This window comes from Nicotiana sylvestris, chromosome 8, assembly GCF_000393655.2.
Source record: "Nicotiana sylvestris chromosome 8, ASM39365v2, whole genome shotgun sequence".
In the NCBI taxonomy this organism is placed as follows: Eukaryota; Viridiplantae; Streptophyta; class Magnoliopsida; order Solanales; family Solanaceae; genus Nicotiana; species Nicotiana sylvestris.
This window is the reverse complement of record NC_091064.1, coordinates 182,264,606-182,281,984: the sequence shown is the minus strand read 5'-3', so window position 1 is coordinate 182,281,984 and position 17,379 is coordinate 182,264,606. Positions and strand designations below refer to the sequence as shown.

At 37.3% G+C, this 17,379-nt stretch overlaps 3 protein-coding genes across 3 annotated transcripts; 1 reads left to right on the top strand and 2 right to left on the bottom strand.

Moving 5' to 3' along the window:
• Nucleotides 1–639: 639 nt before the first annotated feature.
• Nucleotides 640–9,937, top strand: LOC104231397 (uncharacterized). Its single transcript, XM_009784387.2, has 6 exons — nt 640–2,576; nt 4,322–4,755; nt 4,880–5,041; nt 7,241–7,316; nt 8,284–8,439; nt 9,514–9,937. Exons 1-6 carry the CDS (start codon nt 1,125–1,127, stop codon nt 9,673–9,675), a joined length of 2,442 nt encoding a protein of 813 aa, XP_009782689.1. The 5' UTR covers nt 640–1,124; the 3' UTR covers nt 9,676–9,937.
• Nucleotides 9,938–10,134: 197 nt separating this feature from the next.
• On the bottom strand, nt 10,135–10,915 carry LOC104231396 (uncharacterized). Its single transcript, XM_009784386.2, has one exon. It carries the CDS (start codon nt 10,768–10,770, stop codon nt 10,237–10,239), a length of 534 nt encoding a protein of 177 aa, XP_009782688.1. The 5' UTR covers nt 10,771–10,915; the 3' UTR covers nt 10,135–10,236.
• A 1,051-nt stretch (nt 10,916–11,966) lies between these two features.
• LOC104231395 (ylmG homolog protein 2, chloroplastic) lies at nt 11,967–16,664 on the bottom strand. Its single transcript, XM_009784384.2, has 3 exons — nt 15,889–16,664; nt 13,262–13,461; nt 11,967–12,375 (listed from the first exon to the last, which is right to left on the bottom strand). Exons 1-3 carry the CDS (start codon nt 16,198–16,200, stop codon nt 12,105–12,107), a joined length of 783 nt encoding a protein of 260 aa, XP_009782686.1. The 5' UTR covers nt 16,201–16,664; the 3' UTR covers nt 11,967–12,104.
• Nucleotides 16,665–17,379: the final 715 nt, after the last annotated feature.

The window sequence follows — 17,379 nt, the reverse complement described above, 5'->3', positions numbered from 1 at the left end:
TTAATACATATAAAATCCTCATATTAGATTGTGCTTAATATTCCTTCTACAGTCAAATTTACTAAACTGATAAATGTGGTATGCGTAGATATTTTTTTCCTGATATTATCTTCAAGCGCAATACATATTACAGTTACACATAACACAAAAAGTGAATCTAGTGTAATATACTTATAGATTTAAAATATTTATAATTTTGAATTTTTTGATCTGGTTGCACCAACTAATTCGTTATTCTTGACTCTCTTATCTTGCGTTGGCCACTTTCAATTTTGTTCTTTAATTAGATATACAGTAAAATGAGAATCACTAGACGCAGTATGTATACGTGGTTACATACTCCAAATATTATCTCCATACACTATAAATATATAGTTACATACTCCAAAAATTAGTGTTCACAAGTATGGTTCTTTTTTCCTCAAATTACTATAGTCACTTTTATATTGGATTAATAAAATCTCAATCAATCTTTCTCGAAAATAATTTCAAATTTGAACACGTTTCATATCAATTAATCCCCGGGGAAAAAAAATTAATTAATCCACTGCTAATAGTACGGAGTAATTTGCGTATTTTTGTAAAAAAAAATAGTACAAGCGTACAACAAAAACGTATATATAGTAAAGGCGGAAAGAGCTTTATCAACGCGCCCTGGTCTAACAATGGAAGACGACTTTTTTTCCTTTGTGAGGAAAATGCTTTGTAAATTTCTTGGTTTTATCGATATGTATAAAACTTTCAATAATTATCTGCAACTCAATACAGTAATCTTCCTCAAATGACAATTGTTAATAGGATTCTACAGAATATATTACTTAAGTGCGTTTGCTATTGTTCACACTTCAACTACTTACTTCTCACCATTATATTAATATAAATACCCCCATTTCTCCATAATAAACACAATAATCATCCTTTTTGTATGATTTTCTTGATTCTCTCTTGTTTCTTGATTCTTTTTGTGTGAGTTTGAATTGGCAATTTTATAGTTGAATTTTTGTTGATAATTTGTTCTCTGTACTTTTATCTGATCAAAACCCTTGAATTTCTGGGGTTTTGGGTTTGATTGAACTTTTGGGTTTTGGGGTTTTTGGATTTTTGATTTTCTGTGTTGGTTTGTGATGGAGGCATTGGGTGGGAATCAAAGAAATGGGGGAGAGGGTATGAATTTGAGTTATGGGGTTGGGATGGAGCCATTGAGTGGGAATCAAAGAAATGGGGAGGGCTTGAATTTGAGTGATGGGATAGGGATGAAGAGGGTTAGTGGTGGTGTGGAAGGGAGCCCAGTGGTTAAAAAAGTTAGGCGTGTTGAAGAAGTTGATGAAATTTTTGGTTCTCTCAAAGACATTGATGAGAATTTTACTTTAGAGCCTCTAGAGGGTAAAACCGAAAGCGCGGTTTGCGGGAAATTTGATGGAAGTATTGGGCATATAGGTAAGAATGGGGCAGTGGATGCTGGAGAATTCACTGTTGGGTGCCAAGAAAGTGGACTTTTCGGTTTAGTTGAAGAGTCTCACAATGGTATTCAAGCGTTAAATGGGAACCTAGGGAATGGTATTGGGGGAAATGAATTGGGATTTGATCTTAATATTCCAGTTTGGGAAGCGGGTGATGGGAGTACTTTAGTTGGTCTGCAAGAGTATACTCAGAGCACTGTTGAATTAAATGAGATCAGGTCTGATGAGAGTGATCATGCGGAGGAAATAGTTAATAAGGGAAGAGACAAGGGAAATGCGAAGCAAATTGAGGAAATAACGCCTAATGATGCTGCTGGAAATTTCAAAATTGAGTTTGGAGTGATGGACAAGGACCAGGATATTGGTGGAAGTAGTTCATTGGGTGGTGAGAGGAGATACACCAGAGAAGAAAAGGGGAAGGCTAAGGCTGAAAAGCCTTGGTTGTCACTTGCAACCTCGCCAATGGAGTTGGACTTGCAACACAGGAAGCTGGAGGAGGAGCAGGCTGCTCCAGCAGTGCTACAGTTAGGATCCGTCCAGCCTAGACAAAATGTTGACATGTTACCTCTTGAAAATTTTGACATTAGAAGAAGGTTGATGGCTGAACGTGCAGAAAGAGATGCAATTGCATTAAGGAAAAAAGCTCATCGCTTTGCACGCTATGATGCTCCGCGTGAAGGGTCTTCTAGTCAGGAAAAGAAATTACCAATTTTGGGAACTGTTAAAGATCTGGGGAACACCCCCAATCCCTTTTCTACTGCACTGAAGAATATTATGGGGCGTATACCTCGACGAAAGGATGAGAAATTGGTTAGATGGGAAGCATCTCGACATCCTGAGAATAAAAGTTATCCTCGTGTGATTCCTTCACTGATAGATCTTTCCTTGAAAGCCCTTGCAGAAAATTCTGAAGCAATAGTTTCGCTCAAAGGTGTCCCTGATATCTTGAGACGAAGATTAACTGAATTGCTCTGCCATTCCAGGAAAATGAATTCTCATATGTTGGACCTTCTTGTTCAAGGATCACCAACGCAAATTTGTATAGAGGACTCTTCGTGGTTAACAGAAGAGGATTTTTGTAAATCATTTGGAGACTTTGATAGAAGAAACTTGATGGTAATCTATACTTGTTCATTTTAAATATTAGTTTATTTGTTCTCTGTCAATATGGCATATGTTATTCTCTGAAATATTTCTGCCAAATTATGATTAGGGTACTAGAAGGTAGAGTTAGAGTGTGATTTGTAGTATTATACAGTTGGATAATTGGAGTAATCCTATTGTTACATGCATTTACAACCTTTGTGAGGCTTCTTATCCACCAACAAGGCTAGGACAAACTTAAAGCAACAGTCAAGGATGCAAGGATATTTAGCAACACATTCATTCTTTCTACTCCCTGAATGGCATAAGTTTCCAACCACAGGGGACAAGATACAGTAGATAATTCTTAGTGTTAAGAGTTGCTTTTCAGTTGACATACAAACTTTTCTTCCACTATTAGACTCAGAGGTCGGTAAAGGTCTAACAGAGCATGCAAGTAGAACAACAGAATAGTGCCATCTGATGATAAATATCTGCCGAGCTCTTGCTTTGCTTTTTATTGTGTTTTCGGGTTGGTATGTACTTTTGTTTTTAATGTTTCCTACACTTGTAAATCTCAAAAACTTTATAATTTTATAGATTCACAAAAAAAATTCTATTTGAATTGAGAGAGTTGGCTGACAATTCATCATGGGTGTATGAACTCATTTAGAGGAGGAGGCGTTTGGTGTCATTTGCATGATTAATAGCTGCTGAGCTTTTACTTCTGCTTTAAACTGAGTTCCCTAGTTGGTATATACTTTTGTTTTAGATGGTATGTACGCCTGTTTTCTAAATATTTTGTTATTGTACGAATTTGTAAAAATCCTTCTGTTTGTGCTGACGTGTAGGGATGGCAGAGGAAAGAGGGCTTCAGATCTTTAGCAAACGTGTTTACAATAGGTTATTTTTGTCTTATCTGTATAGGGTGCCCGTTTGGTGCATAAGTAATAATACCTTTGTTCATTGGGTAGTCCTGCATGTTTTCCTCATCCTCTTCATTAGCAACTGTATTGAGGTCCAGAGGGGCTGGCCCTAGTCCTTTATGTTTGATTAATAATTGAAGCAACTCTTTTGTGCCTTCCTCCTGTGAGTGTTAAAGAGTTGACTAGGGCTACTGTCTCAGTCAAGTTTTATACTATCTTCGCCCAGTAATGCCTACTTCTTATTGCAACATGGAGGGCTGCAGTAAATTTCAATGAAGAAGTTAGCTTAGTTGGTGAAGTGGTTAGTTGAACCTTTATGAAGACTCTTTTCCGGTGGAGTGTGGACACTAAAAGAGTTGGCCGAGCAGTTTTTCCATATAATGACCTTGTTAAGCTCCATTATTTTTTCTTTTTGATGTAGAGAGAGTACATTATTTCTCATTATTCTTAAAAGGAGATAAATCGAGAAAAGCATGTGTGATGTAGCTCACTGTAACCCAAAAGCAATGATGTATATATATAAACACATGTAGCCCAGGATTTAGGTTTTTTTTTTCTCACTGCTGATATATATGATTTTGGTAGAAGTTTACTTTTCAAGTTGACATCCTCATGCTTACTGAAAAATTTTGAAGTGTGAACTCATGCATTTCCAAGCGAGCCTTTATTTTCACTTATGTTGTTTTATCAGTCTGCATATTTCTTTTTTCTACTTTCTTCTTTCTACCTAGTCTCTGGGAGATGATATTATATACAAAATTGTTGCTTTTATCGTCATTACTACTACTGCTATTACTAACTTTGATGATTCTGGAAGCTGATATAATTTATACCTATATGGCCTGGAAGCAGGTGCTTCAACTAGATCTATGTGGACAACCTACACTTGATCTTGTGTTGGGTAAAACCATAGCTCCGGCTTCGAATAGTTTGCCTAATTTAGCCATCTTGTCGCTGAGGGGTGCCTGTCGGATGTCTGATAAAGCGATGGAAATACTTGTCACATCAGCACCTTCTCTACAATCCATTGATTTGGGTCAGTGCTCCCTTTTGACCCACACTAGTATTGATATTGCAGCCAACTCGTTGGGATCAATGCTCAAGGAGCTCTATATAGATGACTGTGAGAGCATAGATACGATGCTTATATTACGTGCACTGGAGAAGTTGGAGCACTTGGAAGTGTTGTCAGTAGCTGGAAATCATAGCGTATGTGATCAGTTTGTAAGTGAGTTACTTACAGCACGTGCTCAAAATTTCAAAGAGCTTGATTTTGCTGACTGCCAGTAAGTACATATTACTTCCACATCTTGATTTACAATGGCACAGTTGGTTAATATTTAAATGTTTAAAGGCTCATAGGATTTGGATTTTAATTTAGTCTTTTGACCTCATTTATTCTGGATGCAGGAATCTGACAGATCAATCTCTGAAGTTCATTGGAGATACATGTGCTAATTTGCATTCATTAAACATTTCAAACTTGAAGAAATTGACAGATGTGGGACTACAATTTCTTGCAAATGGTTGTCGATCAATTCGAAGACTCAAACTTTGCCGTAATAGTTTCAGGTTTGGTCCTGATATCTAGTTTGCTTCTTGAAAGTTCAATTATGCTGCTATATTTGATGAAATAGTGATGGCTCTTTCACTAAGCTTTTGTCAGCAGCATTTTACTCAGTCACCACAAATCAAGTTCTCTCTGTCCCCACACTCCTAAAAGTAATAAAAATAAATATGAGTAGCAACTTTTAGATGTTACTTCTATATCAGATAAGCTTAGAACAAAACAAGAAATAGTATTTTGGTATTGTGGCCATCAATTTACTTCTTTAATACATATTTGTGGATCATGTTGTTTTTTCTTTCCAAGAGCAACCCCCACTTTACAAGAGGGGTTGCTCTGATGGTAAACAACCCCCACTTCCAACCGAGAGGTTGTGAGTTCGAGTCTCCCCAAGAGCAAGGTGGGAAGTTCTTGGAGGGAAGGATGCCGGGGGTCTATTTGGAAACAGTCTCTCTACCCTAGGGTAGGGGTAAGGTCTGCGTACACACTACCCTCCCCAGACCCCACTAAGTGGGATTATACTGGGTTGTTGTTGTTGTTGTTGTTGTTGTTGTTTTTTCTTTCTTTTTTCGATATCAGAAGCATCTTTAAAAGCTCTTCAGAGAAATTGGAATTTACCTTAAAGGAAGGAAACCAAGAAGAAATCAGTGTCCTGAAATTTACCATACTTTGACTTGCTGCAGTCATGTGTTGTGTGGGACATACATAGATTGTCCTGCAGACAAGTAGTCGACATGATATATTGAACATGTCTACCCAGCGCGTTTGACTTGCATCATGATTGTCAGAAACCTCTTAAGCCTTTAAAGTAGTGAAACTCAGATAGAGAGCTGACTGCTGAGAAGAAAGAGATTGGTTTCAGCACAGAGGTAGTGCTATCTTGGGGGGTATTTTACACATGCTCCTTCGGACATCTGGAATCCTTGCCAGTGTTACATGCTGTCATTGCTATTGAAATTAACCTAGTTAGTTCTTTGTTCTGACACTCCTTTGGGAAGTTGGGGTTGCTGTTAAGCAATTAAGGTTGAGCACAACTCATTATTATCCTATGTTTAACTTTGATGAATTCCTTTTGGACTTTCTTGTGATCAATGTAATGGTGAAAAGTGAGAGACACATAGCTTTTTTCAGTGGCCAAGAGAATGATTGTATGACAGAGGTCCAAGTGAAAGGTCCCTGGACTTAGTTATTAAGTTGACCATATTATGTGTCCTTATTAATTACCACTTAATAGATAAGTGTGAAGAGCTTACTTCAAGCGGCAAAAGTTGAGTGATTGTAAGTGGAGAAGGGTAGATGGGCGGCCCATTATCTGCGAGTTTTGGGGGCTGCGGTTGGTCCTAAATATTTGCCCCAGGCGGATTCCTCAGTCATCAATATAAGGTTTATCTGTTCCCATTTTGTATTCTATATGGCACTTTGTGGTTTATTTGCTCCCCCTTTTGCAGTAACATCAACTATGAGTGAACTAGTAATTCACTCCGTTATCATGGTTATACCCGGTGAATTGACTCCATGACACATGACTGTATATCTTAAAAAGTTAGTATTATGATGACTATTCTAAGTGATATATTGTGTCATCATGATAATGTTATATCTGATATTTGATCCAATGGATTACTTGAAGAGTTGCTGGCTATATTTTCTTGAAGTACCAGCAGAAGCTGTACTGTTTGTTTCCGACATATGAGAGCATTTAATGTAATTTTGGTGCATTGTGGCAGTTCTTGTACGTAGTGTTGTCAAAGGCGCGCTTAAAGCGCGTTTAAGCACGGAAGCGAGGCTCAAAACACGTTGAGCCCTTCGCGTCGCTTTGTGGGCGCTTTAGTGTCGCATCAAAACTTTAAGGCATACTTTTCCTTGCCTATGAGTGTAATCTTGAAAAAGGCGACCTTAAACAATTGATATTTCATTTTATCGTGAATTTTTTTTCAATTTCTTTGTCCATATATTTGTTGTTCATGATCATAATTATTAGTCTTGGACTACATGCATATTTTTACTTTTTCTGCCGTTGCGCCTTTTTTCATTGAAGCCTACGCTTTATTTGCGCTTAAAGCCCCAACGGACCTTAGAGCTTTTTTGCGCTTTTCGTCTTTAATAACACCGCTTGTACGGATGATCTAAATTCTGTTGGCAGCTTCATTTTGTGATTTTCTTTGTTATGCAAGTTTCAGTCTAATATACACTTTGCATGTTAGTGATGAAGGTATTGCTGCATTTCTGGAAGCTTCTGGAGTGTGTTTGGAAGATCTTTCGCTGAATAATTGCTCTAAGGTATACATAATCATGCAGGAGTATCTATTCTGCTCTCAAATATGCTTATTAAGCGCAGTGTTATTCCTAGTTTCTTATCAGTTGTTGAGCTACGGAGCAGATTCTAGTAATTCCTGACTTTGTACCTAAAATTTAGCCATTGGCCTGAATTTAAGAGTCCGATGATAATCTCGCTCATAATTTGCTTTGAGTTGCAGTTGCCCTCTACTTTTAGTTATAACTTATAACTAGGACATGATCTGTAGCATATTTTTATTGAGGTTGTTAATAGATCAAGCTAAGTTGCTCGGACTCGGGCGCGGGTATCCGATACGGGGACGGATCCGAGTATCGGATTCGGCAAAATCTAAATTTTAAGATTCGGGGGTGCGGATCCGGATATGGATATGGGTGCGGAGATTCGGCTAATAAAAAATAGAGCTATAAAAATATTGTAAATTTTGAGAGATATTCTATGAAAAACTTACATGAATATTATAGAATTCACTCTTTCATTCTTCAAGATGGATATTATTCTTTCATTCTCTTGAATGTGTTTTCTTTTATTTGAGAAATCAAAATCTCAATTTATCTCCCAAATTTGTCGATGGACTCCGGTCAAAGTGTCTGAAGTCAGTTGATCTAATCCGGAACGTATCCCGCTCCCGTCCCCGTCTCATATCGGGACGGGGACGGCACCAAAATCGAAGAGTCCGCGCAACTTAGAGGTCAAGCATTTTGCCCATCTGTGGTCTTCTCTTACAATATGGTTGTGTTAGGTTAGCCTGGACTCTTAATGAAATAATAAATGAATAAGATAATCATAGCATCATTATCTCTCTAGAGAGGTAGAGAGAGAGAGCAGTTCCTTTTAGGAATTGGTAAAAGAGCAGGAAAAGACATTGATTGCCTTTTGGCCTAAAAAAAAAGTGCTGGTTTCTTTTTGGTACTATTTGCTTTGTTAGTGACTGGTGGAGATCTTTGACAGGTTAGCACCAACACTGCATTCTCACTAGCCAAAATTTCAAGAAAGCTACTGCATTTGGACCTATCATGGTGTCGTAGAATAACTGACGAAGAGCTAGGACTGATTGTAGACAGCTGCTTGTCGCTCAAGCTGCTCAAACTCTTTGGCTGCACACAGGTATACCTGTGCAACTCAATATTTGTGGTATTTTTAAGTGTTTACCTATTTCATACACATTATCATTTTGTTGGCTCATATCCATGCAATATACACTACTGTACTGCTATAACAATATAACAAGAAATGGTTCAGGGATTCAATTGGTGGCACAACCTTCTCTGAGTTCATAAATTGATTTGCTCTTTCTGCCTGGGTTTCTGTTCCAACTAGTTGATTCGTAAAATCTCAGTCTTTATGCGATTTTGTTAGGATTCCTTTGTAGAGTTTTAACTCCAGCTTATGCTGCATGAGATTAGGAGCCATGAGTAGCTACATCTCAAAATAATTACTCGGGTTCATATAATGCCTCATTTTTCCTTTCTACTTTTTTGTGACCTTATAAACTGTAACAGCGAACACTTGTAAATAATGTGGTTGACAAAGTGACACGGAGATACGTTTGATCCTTGTGTCATTATTACTCAAACAACTAGGCGCAGTATCAGTTTCATGTATCAGCTTCTCGCTCATTTATCATGGTGGCAATTGTTTCACTAGTATGATATTGGGATTTAGACTAATTTTAATAACATTGGGATTTTATCTAGTTCTTTGGAGTTGCTACCTTCATGAGGTCTTATTGTTTTTTGCCGCTTAAGTGCCAAATGTTTTTTGAGCTAATCTTTTTAGAGAGAAGTAGTTGGATACTCGGTGATCTAGACTTCCATGACCACAATCGTAATGTCTTAATCAACGTTTTTGTAGAAGCCAGTTAGCATCTTATCAATTTTGGCCAGTTGCCCCTTTTTGCAATCATGATACATCTGATATACCTTACACAAGTGAAAGGGATAAAGAACAGATTAAAAAAGAGGTGGTAGTTCTATGAATAAAACTTGTCATGCATTGTTTCTTACCTCATCCAGTTCCCTCTTGTGTGTTCTTCATTTTTATTGTCATCTCATCTTATCTGATTTAATGTGATTGTCATATTTGACTCTTTTTTCTGAAGTTTTGCTGAGTGTAAAACTGGAATGAGATATTAAGAATCAGAGTGTTCAGTACTTTGCAAAATTTTGCTTTTTCTTGCAGATAACAGATGTGTTCATCAATGGCCACTCAAACACAGTAGTGCAGATCATTGGATTGAGTGTGAATCCGATATTAGATAAGATTAGTAACTTTGATGGCGTGGAAGTTCTGTTGAAGTATTCACCACCACTGACGTCTAGAGATTCCTCATTCACAGAATAGCACCCGTTGGAACAAAAAGAAATTGCCTTTTTTAATCTTTTCTTTGGAACAGCCTCTTCTTCCTTATTTTTGAGATAGATTTTACTTTACAGGTCATACATGATAGCTACAAATGTAAATGGTTGCCAAAATATGCTTTTATAGCAGCATCTCTCTTGTTCTCAACATTTTAGCTTCTTTCTGAACATAGAATACACCGAGTTGATTACTGTAACAACAATCTCCTTATTGATAATTAATGGATGGTCATTCTTTCATGTCATCATGATCTACTTGGTGCTCACTTTTGAATGTATTATGTGCTTGAAAAACTATCGAATCAGGTTATGAAATCTTGAATGATCTAATGGATGTTGCAACCATCAAATTCAGGATTGTTCATCTCCTTGCAGTAAAGAACGGCAATGGTGAAATCAAGTCTTTGAGTTGGTATTCACTTCAGTGTTCTAATGCTTGAATCCAAACTCTTCTTTTCTTTTTCCTCCCTTTTCAAACCACACATGAACAACACTTGAACATAAGGATATAAGGTACATATCTTTAGACCCTCTGTTATTCATGCTACAGAGCTTTAAACTTCAAAACAAATGCAAGAACAAGTAGAAGAATGAGAATCCCAGTGGAAGAACCACCAACCCTATGAATCCAGTAAGGATCGAACCTGGTAAAGCTCCCGTCCAAGTAGCATGACATAGCTATGGCAATGATGAGAAACAACATTAGCAATGGCAAGTAAGAAGAGATGCTAAGTGATTGCTCTTCAAGCTCTGGATCGACTACCTTTCTCCTGTCGACGTACAAAGGTGAGACTATGGCAACAAGTGTAAGACCTATGGCCAGAAGCCTGTGATCATACGATGAGAACCGAGCCAATTGGTGAGAAATACTTATGCTCATGATAACAGTGATCAAGAAAAGAAGTGGAAGATAGGGAAGGAAGTTGATGGTTTGTTCTTCAAGGTGGGGTTCAGTAGTGTTTTTTCTACTGTCAATGTATAGAGGAGAGATGATAGCCAGAAGTCCAATGCCTACGGCCAAGAACCTCCTTTCATATGTAGGAAATCTGGCTCTCCTGCTTAAAGATTCCTGCTCCATTAAAAAATAGTTTTTCTAGTCACCAATGCTTCCTCAACCTAGGCTTTTGATAGGGGTATTGGTTATTAAATTGTCTTAATTTCCAGAATCTTCAAAGTCTCTTTTCTTCCGTTTGGTAAGAATCTTCTTTTTCTAGTGATCTAGCCAAAGGATTGGGGGACTTTATAGATTTGAATTCGCATCCCTCACTATCTTTGCATTAAACCTTTAATATGTTTAAGAAAAAAACATGGGGGGGGGGGGGGGAGGAAGAGTAACCCTTTATTGAGGATATTTCCAGAAAGTGAAAAAGTTCATATTCTTTTGGAAGATAAGGTAATAAAGGCAGCTCCTTTCGGGTTCTGTTGATCAATGTTGTGAAGTGTATGGATATGAACAAAGGCATTGGAAAGGGGGAAAACGAATTAGATATGTATGCAAGTGGTGTTTGTGAATTTGGCATCTGATTCTGGCCGCATAAACCTGGAATCTATCAGACTCTCGCAGTGCTCTCTATTTCTACAAAATATTAGTGAAAATTTTCTTTTATAATGGTCAGTGCAAAGGCCCACTTGCGAGCACCTTGACTATTCCACACATCCTATGTCCTACCTCCATGGGAACCGGATAACTCTGCATGCCGACCAAGACTTAGGCAGATGAGAAGAAATTGCCTAGCATTTTCTATTTTTGTTGAGATTTGAATCCCGACCTCGCAGAGTTTTCAGGCACTTCATAAGTTGTTAGGCCACACCCTTAGGTGCGCATTAGTGGAAAGTTATTGTAGTTGCACTTTATGAAACTATTTTGGTTAGCTTATGTAGGCTGCACCCAGATTCCCAGTGCATTCAGTAGACAAGTTATAACCAAAAGGAGCTGGGATGATGCTGGAACCTACAGTATTTGCCTAATAATATGGTGTTGTAGCCTTCAGAATATTAGCTACCTTCTATGGAAGTTATATTGCACCTCCGTCTACTAGGTTGACCGGAGCAAGCAAACGTTCGTATATTGCACCTCCGTCTAACATATTTTCACGTGATAATGACATAATATAATCTAGTTTCAAAAGGAAGAGAAAATAGAATGTCTATCATTGAGTATTCAGTAATATGTTGTGGACTTGTATCAAGAACAAAGATCTTTTGTGTCTCCTCTTTTTTAGATGTTGAAGCTACTGAACAGACATTTTTACCATAGAGTGATGAAAAGCTATATGATTCAAAGGAAAAAATAAATTGAATTTTATAGTACAACAGTGGATTTACATATTTAATGTCAAAGTCTAGTGTCTACAGGGAATGCTTATTACTCGAGTATTTGCTGAATACATTAATGATGAGCAGAAACCAACTTTAACTTTCACCATCAGCAGTCTTTGACTTGTTTCCAACAAGTCTCCTCATCCATTTCTTTTGTGATGTTGTAAGATTAAAAACTGGTGCATGAGGTGGAGTATCTGATGATGCTCTCCTAGTTGTCGATGGAAGTTCAGCAGGAAGTGCAGATGCAGTGCTGGTGAAGGCATTCAAAACGAGAAATGCCAATATTGGCGAAAGATCCAGGGTCCCTCCAAGTGGTGGAATAATCCCGCGGAATATATTCAAGTATGGGTCACATAGAGTGCTGAAAAGGAATACGGCATTTTTAGCGATGTATGCACTTCACACGCAATTAGGCCACAAATATATTTAAGTAATATGACTCTGGAATACTTAGCTGACAGACATCAGGTTCTCTAAGTGGTTTTAATTCAAATAATATATGAATAAAAAAAAAGTAATCAAATCCTGGATCATTGGATTTTCAAACAAAATATTTTCCTTCAGAAAACTACAATAACCACAGTTTAGCACCTATATGAATGCTCAAATTTTAAAAAGAACACTTGAAAAGAATAACAGCTGAGCTTTTCTGACTACTTTCAATGATGGTGACCCATAATGTTATAACAAAAGAAGAAGCAGGACAATGAAGCTCAGCTGATGCAGTTGATTTGCTTGTATTAGTTCACATTCTTGCCAATTTTTCTGGGCAAGAAGTACACATTATCTACCCAGGTATTCCAGTGGATTACTGTTACTACTAGAATAAAGTCCTAGTGGATTATATATATAGCACTGTCAGTCTTAATCACACAATCTGATTCATTAATTCAACGCAAAGCCACAAGAAGACCAAACACACTGATACTGTCTTAAAAGTAAAATAAGATAACAGAAAAAACATTTGTGAAATGAAAATGAGGATAAACGCATTCGAGCTACTGGCAACTAATAGAAATTTAGTTATTAGTGTTTTTTCTTTTCCCCTTTCCATATCTGTTTTTGAATTAAGATAAGGATGATGCGTTTTGGACACTTGAGCCTTGAGGACTAAGTTTTGAATCACTGTTTAAAAATTTATCAATTCTTTCGTTTGCATATATGGCAGTATGCGATATTGCCAATTCTTTCATTTGAATATATAGCAGGTCATTTGAATCACAAATATTTTAAACTTTAAAGCATACCTGAGGGGACTGACAATGGCAGGAGGAGCATTTGGGAACCAGGTTAAAACAAGCCTGGCAACCAGCAACGAGTTGTAGATGTTCAAGAAATTTATAATTCCATTTGCAACGACAATTCCTGCAACTGAGTCACCAGGCAAGACAGCCGCGAAACTGTGATGGGACAGATTACCCAAGTTCTGGTAACTCCTGCTGTGTACCTGCAAGTAAATTCAATTGAGGATACTCTGACTTCTATAGAGATAAAAGGCAACGAAACAACCCAAGAAACTTATCATTTGTCAAATAAATCAAAAGAACAAATTGTTAATTATTATGTTAAGGGACAGTAAAAATACAGTGTTGGTTACGTGATAAGTCATAAATGAAACTAGCTAGCCTAGGGTTGATCACCTGTTGCTTGGGAATCTTCATTGCTAACACCAAAACAACTAATTATGTTGGTACTTGGTACAAGGGCAAAATGCTGACATTTGAAGCAATACTCAAAGCTAACCACCTTTGGTCCACATTATAATTAGGAGGTTGAAACGCAAAAAAATTTTAAGGGGTGTTTCTTTATGGGATCTAAGTTAAAGAACGTAGACTGATGCTGAGGGTGAAGGTTTACATGAGAATGCTTATACTTGAAAAAGGACACTAACATATTGAGATAATAAGAGGCCTGTGCTAAACCAACATCAGTTAGCTCTGCAGCAAGTCTACAAGCAAGGTAAGTAGGTATATTACCAGCTGGTTCCGAACCGAACAGACCTAACCAACTAATCCCTTATCTTGGGCAGCCCTCTACCATCTATCACATTCCATTCCATCTTCTCGTATTGCAGTGTGCCGTATCAGACAAGATAGATGAACTTTGTGAAAGCGCGAAAGCTAAATGGTTGAGAAAGGATATTTAAAGGTGGAGGCATTGGCTCAGGACCACAGAGACAGAGAAAGGTGGAATCAAATGAGAGGTTCCAAGAGAGAGACATAAGGGAGAACATAAGATCTGAACTTGACACAAGGCTTCTTATAAACAAGAACATAGAACCATACAAAGAAGAAACATATCTTATTATAAACGTTTACTAGATCATAATGAAAAAAATATGATAGCTGACACTAAGGTAACCAAACAGAAGCTTGATTCGAGTATGAGAATAGAATATATCTGCAGGGCACATGTTGAAACTGGATCAGATTCCAAAGGTGCACCTTTTCTTATAATATACATTCTCTAGAGCTTTTAATGGCAGCATAGAAGTTTGTAAACTAAAAAATTTCAATTTTTTTACCTAGTTAACAATTAATATATCAACCCAATAGCCTGTCCACTCATTACAGGGCCAGTCAAAAGCATATCTTGAAGTCATTTCGAAATCAAAGCACAACATATTGCCAGTCAACCAAAACGACACATAGCAACATAATCAATCTGATAACCTTCATTGTTTTCTTTTCAAGTCTCAAATTTAGTTCTCCGAGAAGTTCTCTCCAACTGCTAACCAATTCTCATAGAAGCAATCAACTTACACTATAAACAGGTGGTTGCATATTGTCCCAATAGTCTGAAGCTTTTTTAGTTCTTACAGTTGGAAACATACAGAGTCTGCTCTAGTCATTATTACCTTTTTTCACTTTGAGAAGAATTCAATAGAGAAATGCAGGAAGATGTCCAACAAAACCACTGCGAGAATCCACATTTCACAAAATTTCCTTCTCAGTTCCTATAGCCAAACTGAAGTTTTTGTGAAGAGATGTACTAACATTCACAATTAGAGAGAATATTAACCGTTCTATACAAGTAATTCCTTACAATCCCTTGAGGAACAACACCTCTATACATCTTAACAGATATCATCTTTTGCGACAAGCACTTGGATTTGCTTTATAGTAAGTATCACAATTTCAAGTATCTAACTACCTTTAATAAAGATATCAGCAACTTAATTCAGAATCAAGCCGTCCGATATACATCCATCTTGACTTTGAGAGGAAACTGTTAACTATTTTACAAAGCTAACTCAAGGCCTCAGGTGTAAAGTCTAGATTTATGGCGTCTTACTAACAAATTTAACTTTCTTGGTCACAGCAGATAAGTTGCTCTATAAGTGTTCAAGTACACTTATGGTAAACTGATGTTGGTATTCTACTAAACAAAACCTAGTGAAACAAACTTACCAATTTCTACATTTGTCCAGCTTCAGATTTAGAGCATAAAGTATGAGGCTTTAACAAAATTCATCATTGCTTAAATTGATTCTACCCTAATTCAACAAATATCTAAGTTTAATAGCACACTTATTTCTACTGTAGCCACATTGCAACATAAAATACGAAGCAAAATCTCAAATATCATCTTTCTACACACACACACACACACACCCATATATGCCCCTTCTATTCCATCTTATATAACGTTCGACATATGGAGATCAAATGTTAATTGTTTGTATTACATTAGTCGTATTGAAAAACATTAAAGTATTTGATTAAAAGTTACTTAATTGGAAGAGAAATCATCACAACAAAGTTAAAATTTTGAATTTTCTTTTAACAAGATAAATGATTTTCAATTCTTGAAAATATTGAACATTTTAGTGTCATATAAACTGAAATTGAAACGAGAGAGAGAGAGAGTGTACCTGGCAGAAATCTTGGAAATGGGAAGAGAAAGATAGGAATTTGCTGAAAAGGGGATGATGAGGGGAAACAACAGAATGCAGTAATTTAAGACATTTCGCAGCGGTGGAGACTATGGAGTTGTGAAAATGAAGAAAGGCATTTGATGAAGCTTCTTGTGCCATGTTTAACAGCTGAAGATTTGATTTGGGGAGTTGTTTGAGGAATGGAGGTTGAACAAATGGTGGAGTTGAGAAGGGTAGTGAAATTATACAGTTTGATACCACGCAATTTTGCTTTTCGTCAGCCATTTTTGAAGAAGATTGAGCAACCATTTTTTGGAAGTCCCTCCCTTCAGTTCAGTGGTAGCCTATAGTAATGAAGATAAGAAACAGGGGACAGGCTGTTTTAATTTTTTTTTTTTATCTGGTCTATTATTCTTTTTTAGATTTTCGTCGGTTTCTAGTCTGTTTTTCAAAAAATCATATGTTTAATATAACGTTGTCAATTATAATATCGAAGAACCAATATATTTAAGTTAGGCTCATTCAGTTTTAGGCATAAGAAAATCAGTTGTAACAATTATTATGAAAACAATTACTAGTAAGTAAAATCCTGGCTCAAAAGGAACAACCAGCCGCGAAGAAGATGTTCGCGGTTGAGGAAGTGATCCCAGTGTCCACAATCACAACATTAAAAAGTGGGGGACTGGTCGAAGAAAAAGGCACCAAATAACAATTACCAATCCCGATCGGCCCAGAGAACAGGAGGAACACTCAACGAACAAGGAAGATGATTTCGGAGTCTCGAAGTCCTTCGTAGTACCTGATGATACTGATGCCTCCAAGTCAACGATCGAGGAATTGGAACAGGTCATACTGATCGAGTATCTACCGGACAGAAAGGTATACTTGGGCATGGGGTTAACCCCCGAGCTCAGAAAAAAAACTTATTGATTTTCTTAAAGCTAATTATGATTGTTTTGCCTGGTCCCACTTAGATATGAGACTAATCCCGCTGGAGGTGATAACTCACAAATTAAGCTCGGATCCAAAATTCCACCTGGTCAAATATAAGAGGAGACCGCAGTCCGAAATCAAACACGCATTCATCAAAGATGAGGTATCTAAACTCTTGAAAATAGGTTCCATTCGGGAAGTTAAATACCCGGATTGGCTAGCTAACGTAGTGGTCGTGCCTAAAAAAGGAAATAAGCTCAGAATGTGTGTAAATTATAAGGACTTGAACAAGACATGCCCAAAGGACTTGTTTCCTTTGCCTAACATCGATCAAATGATTGATGCAACGGCCGGGCACGAGACACTAAGTTTTCTCGATGCCTATTCCGGGTACAACCAAATACGGATGGACCCGGATGACCAAGAGAAGATTTCCTTTATAACTAAGTTCGACCCTTATTGCTATAACGTGATGTCTTTCGGATTAAAAAATGTTGGTGCCACATATCAATGCCTAGTTAACCGAATGTTCGAGGAGAAAATAGGAAAATCAAT

Coding starts and splice junctions, on each gene's coding strand:
- LOC104231397 (XM_009784387.2), top strand. CDS start 1,125: ATGGAGGCATTGGGTGGGAATCAAAGAAATGGGGGAGAGGGTATGAAT. Junction 2,577..4,321: donor TTGATAGAAGAAACTTGATG/GTAATCTATACT, acceptor GCCTGGAAGCAG/GTGCTTCAACTAGATCTATG. Junction 7,317..8,283: donor CGCTGAATAATTGCTCTAAG/GTATACATAATC, acceptor GATCTTTGACAG/GTTAGCACCAACACTGCATT.
- LOC104231395 (XM_009784384.2), bottom strand. CDS start 16,200: ATGGTTGCTCAATCTTCTTCAAAAATGGCTGACGAAAAGCAAAATTGC. Junction 13,462..15,888: donor ATTTCCAAGATTTCTGCCAG/GTACACTCTCTC, acceptor ATTTACTTGCAG/GTACACAGCAGGAGTTACCA. Junction 12,376..13,261: donor GCCATTGTCAGTCCCCTCAG/GTATGCTTTAAA, acceptor ATTCCTTTTCAG/CACTCTATGTGACCCATACT.
- LOC104231396 (XM_009784386.2), bottom strand. CDS start 10,770: ATGGAGCAGGAATCTTTAAGCAGGAGAGCCAGATTTCCTACATATGAA.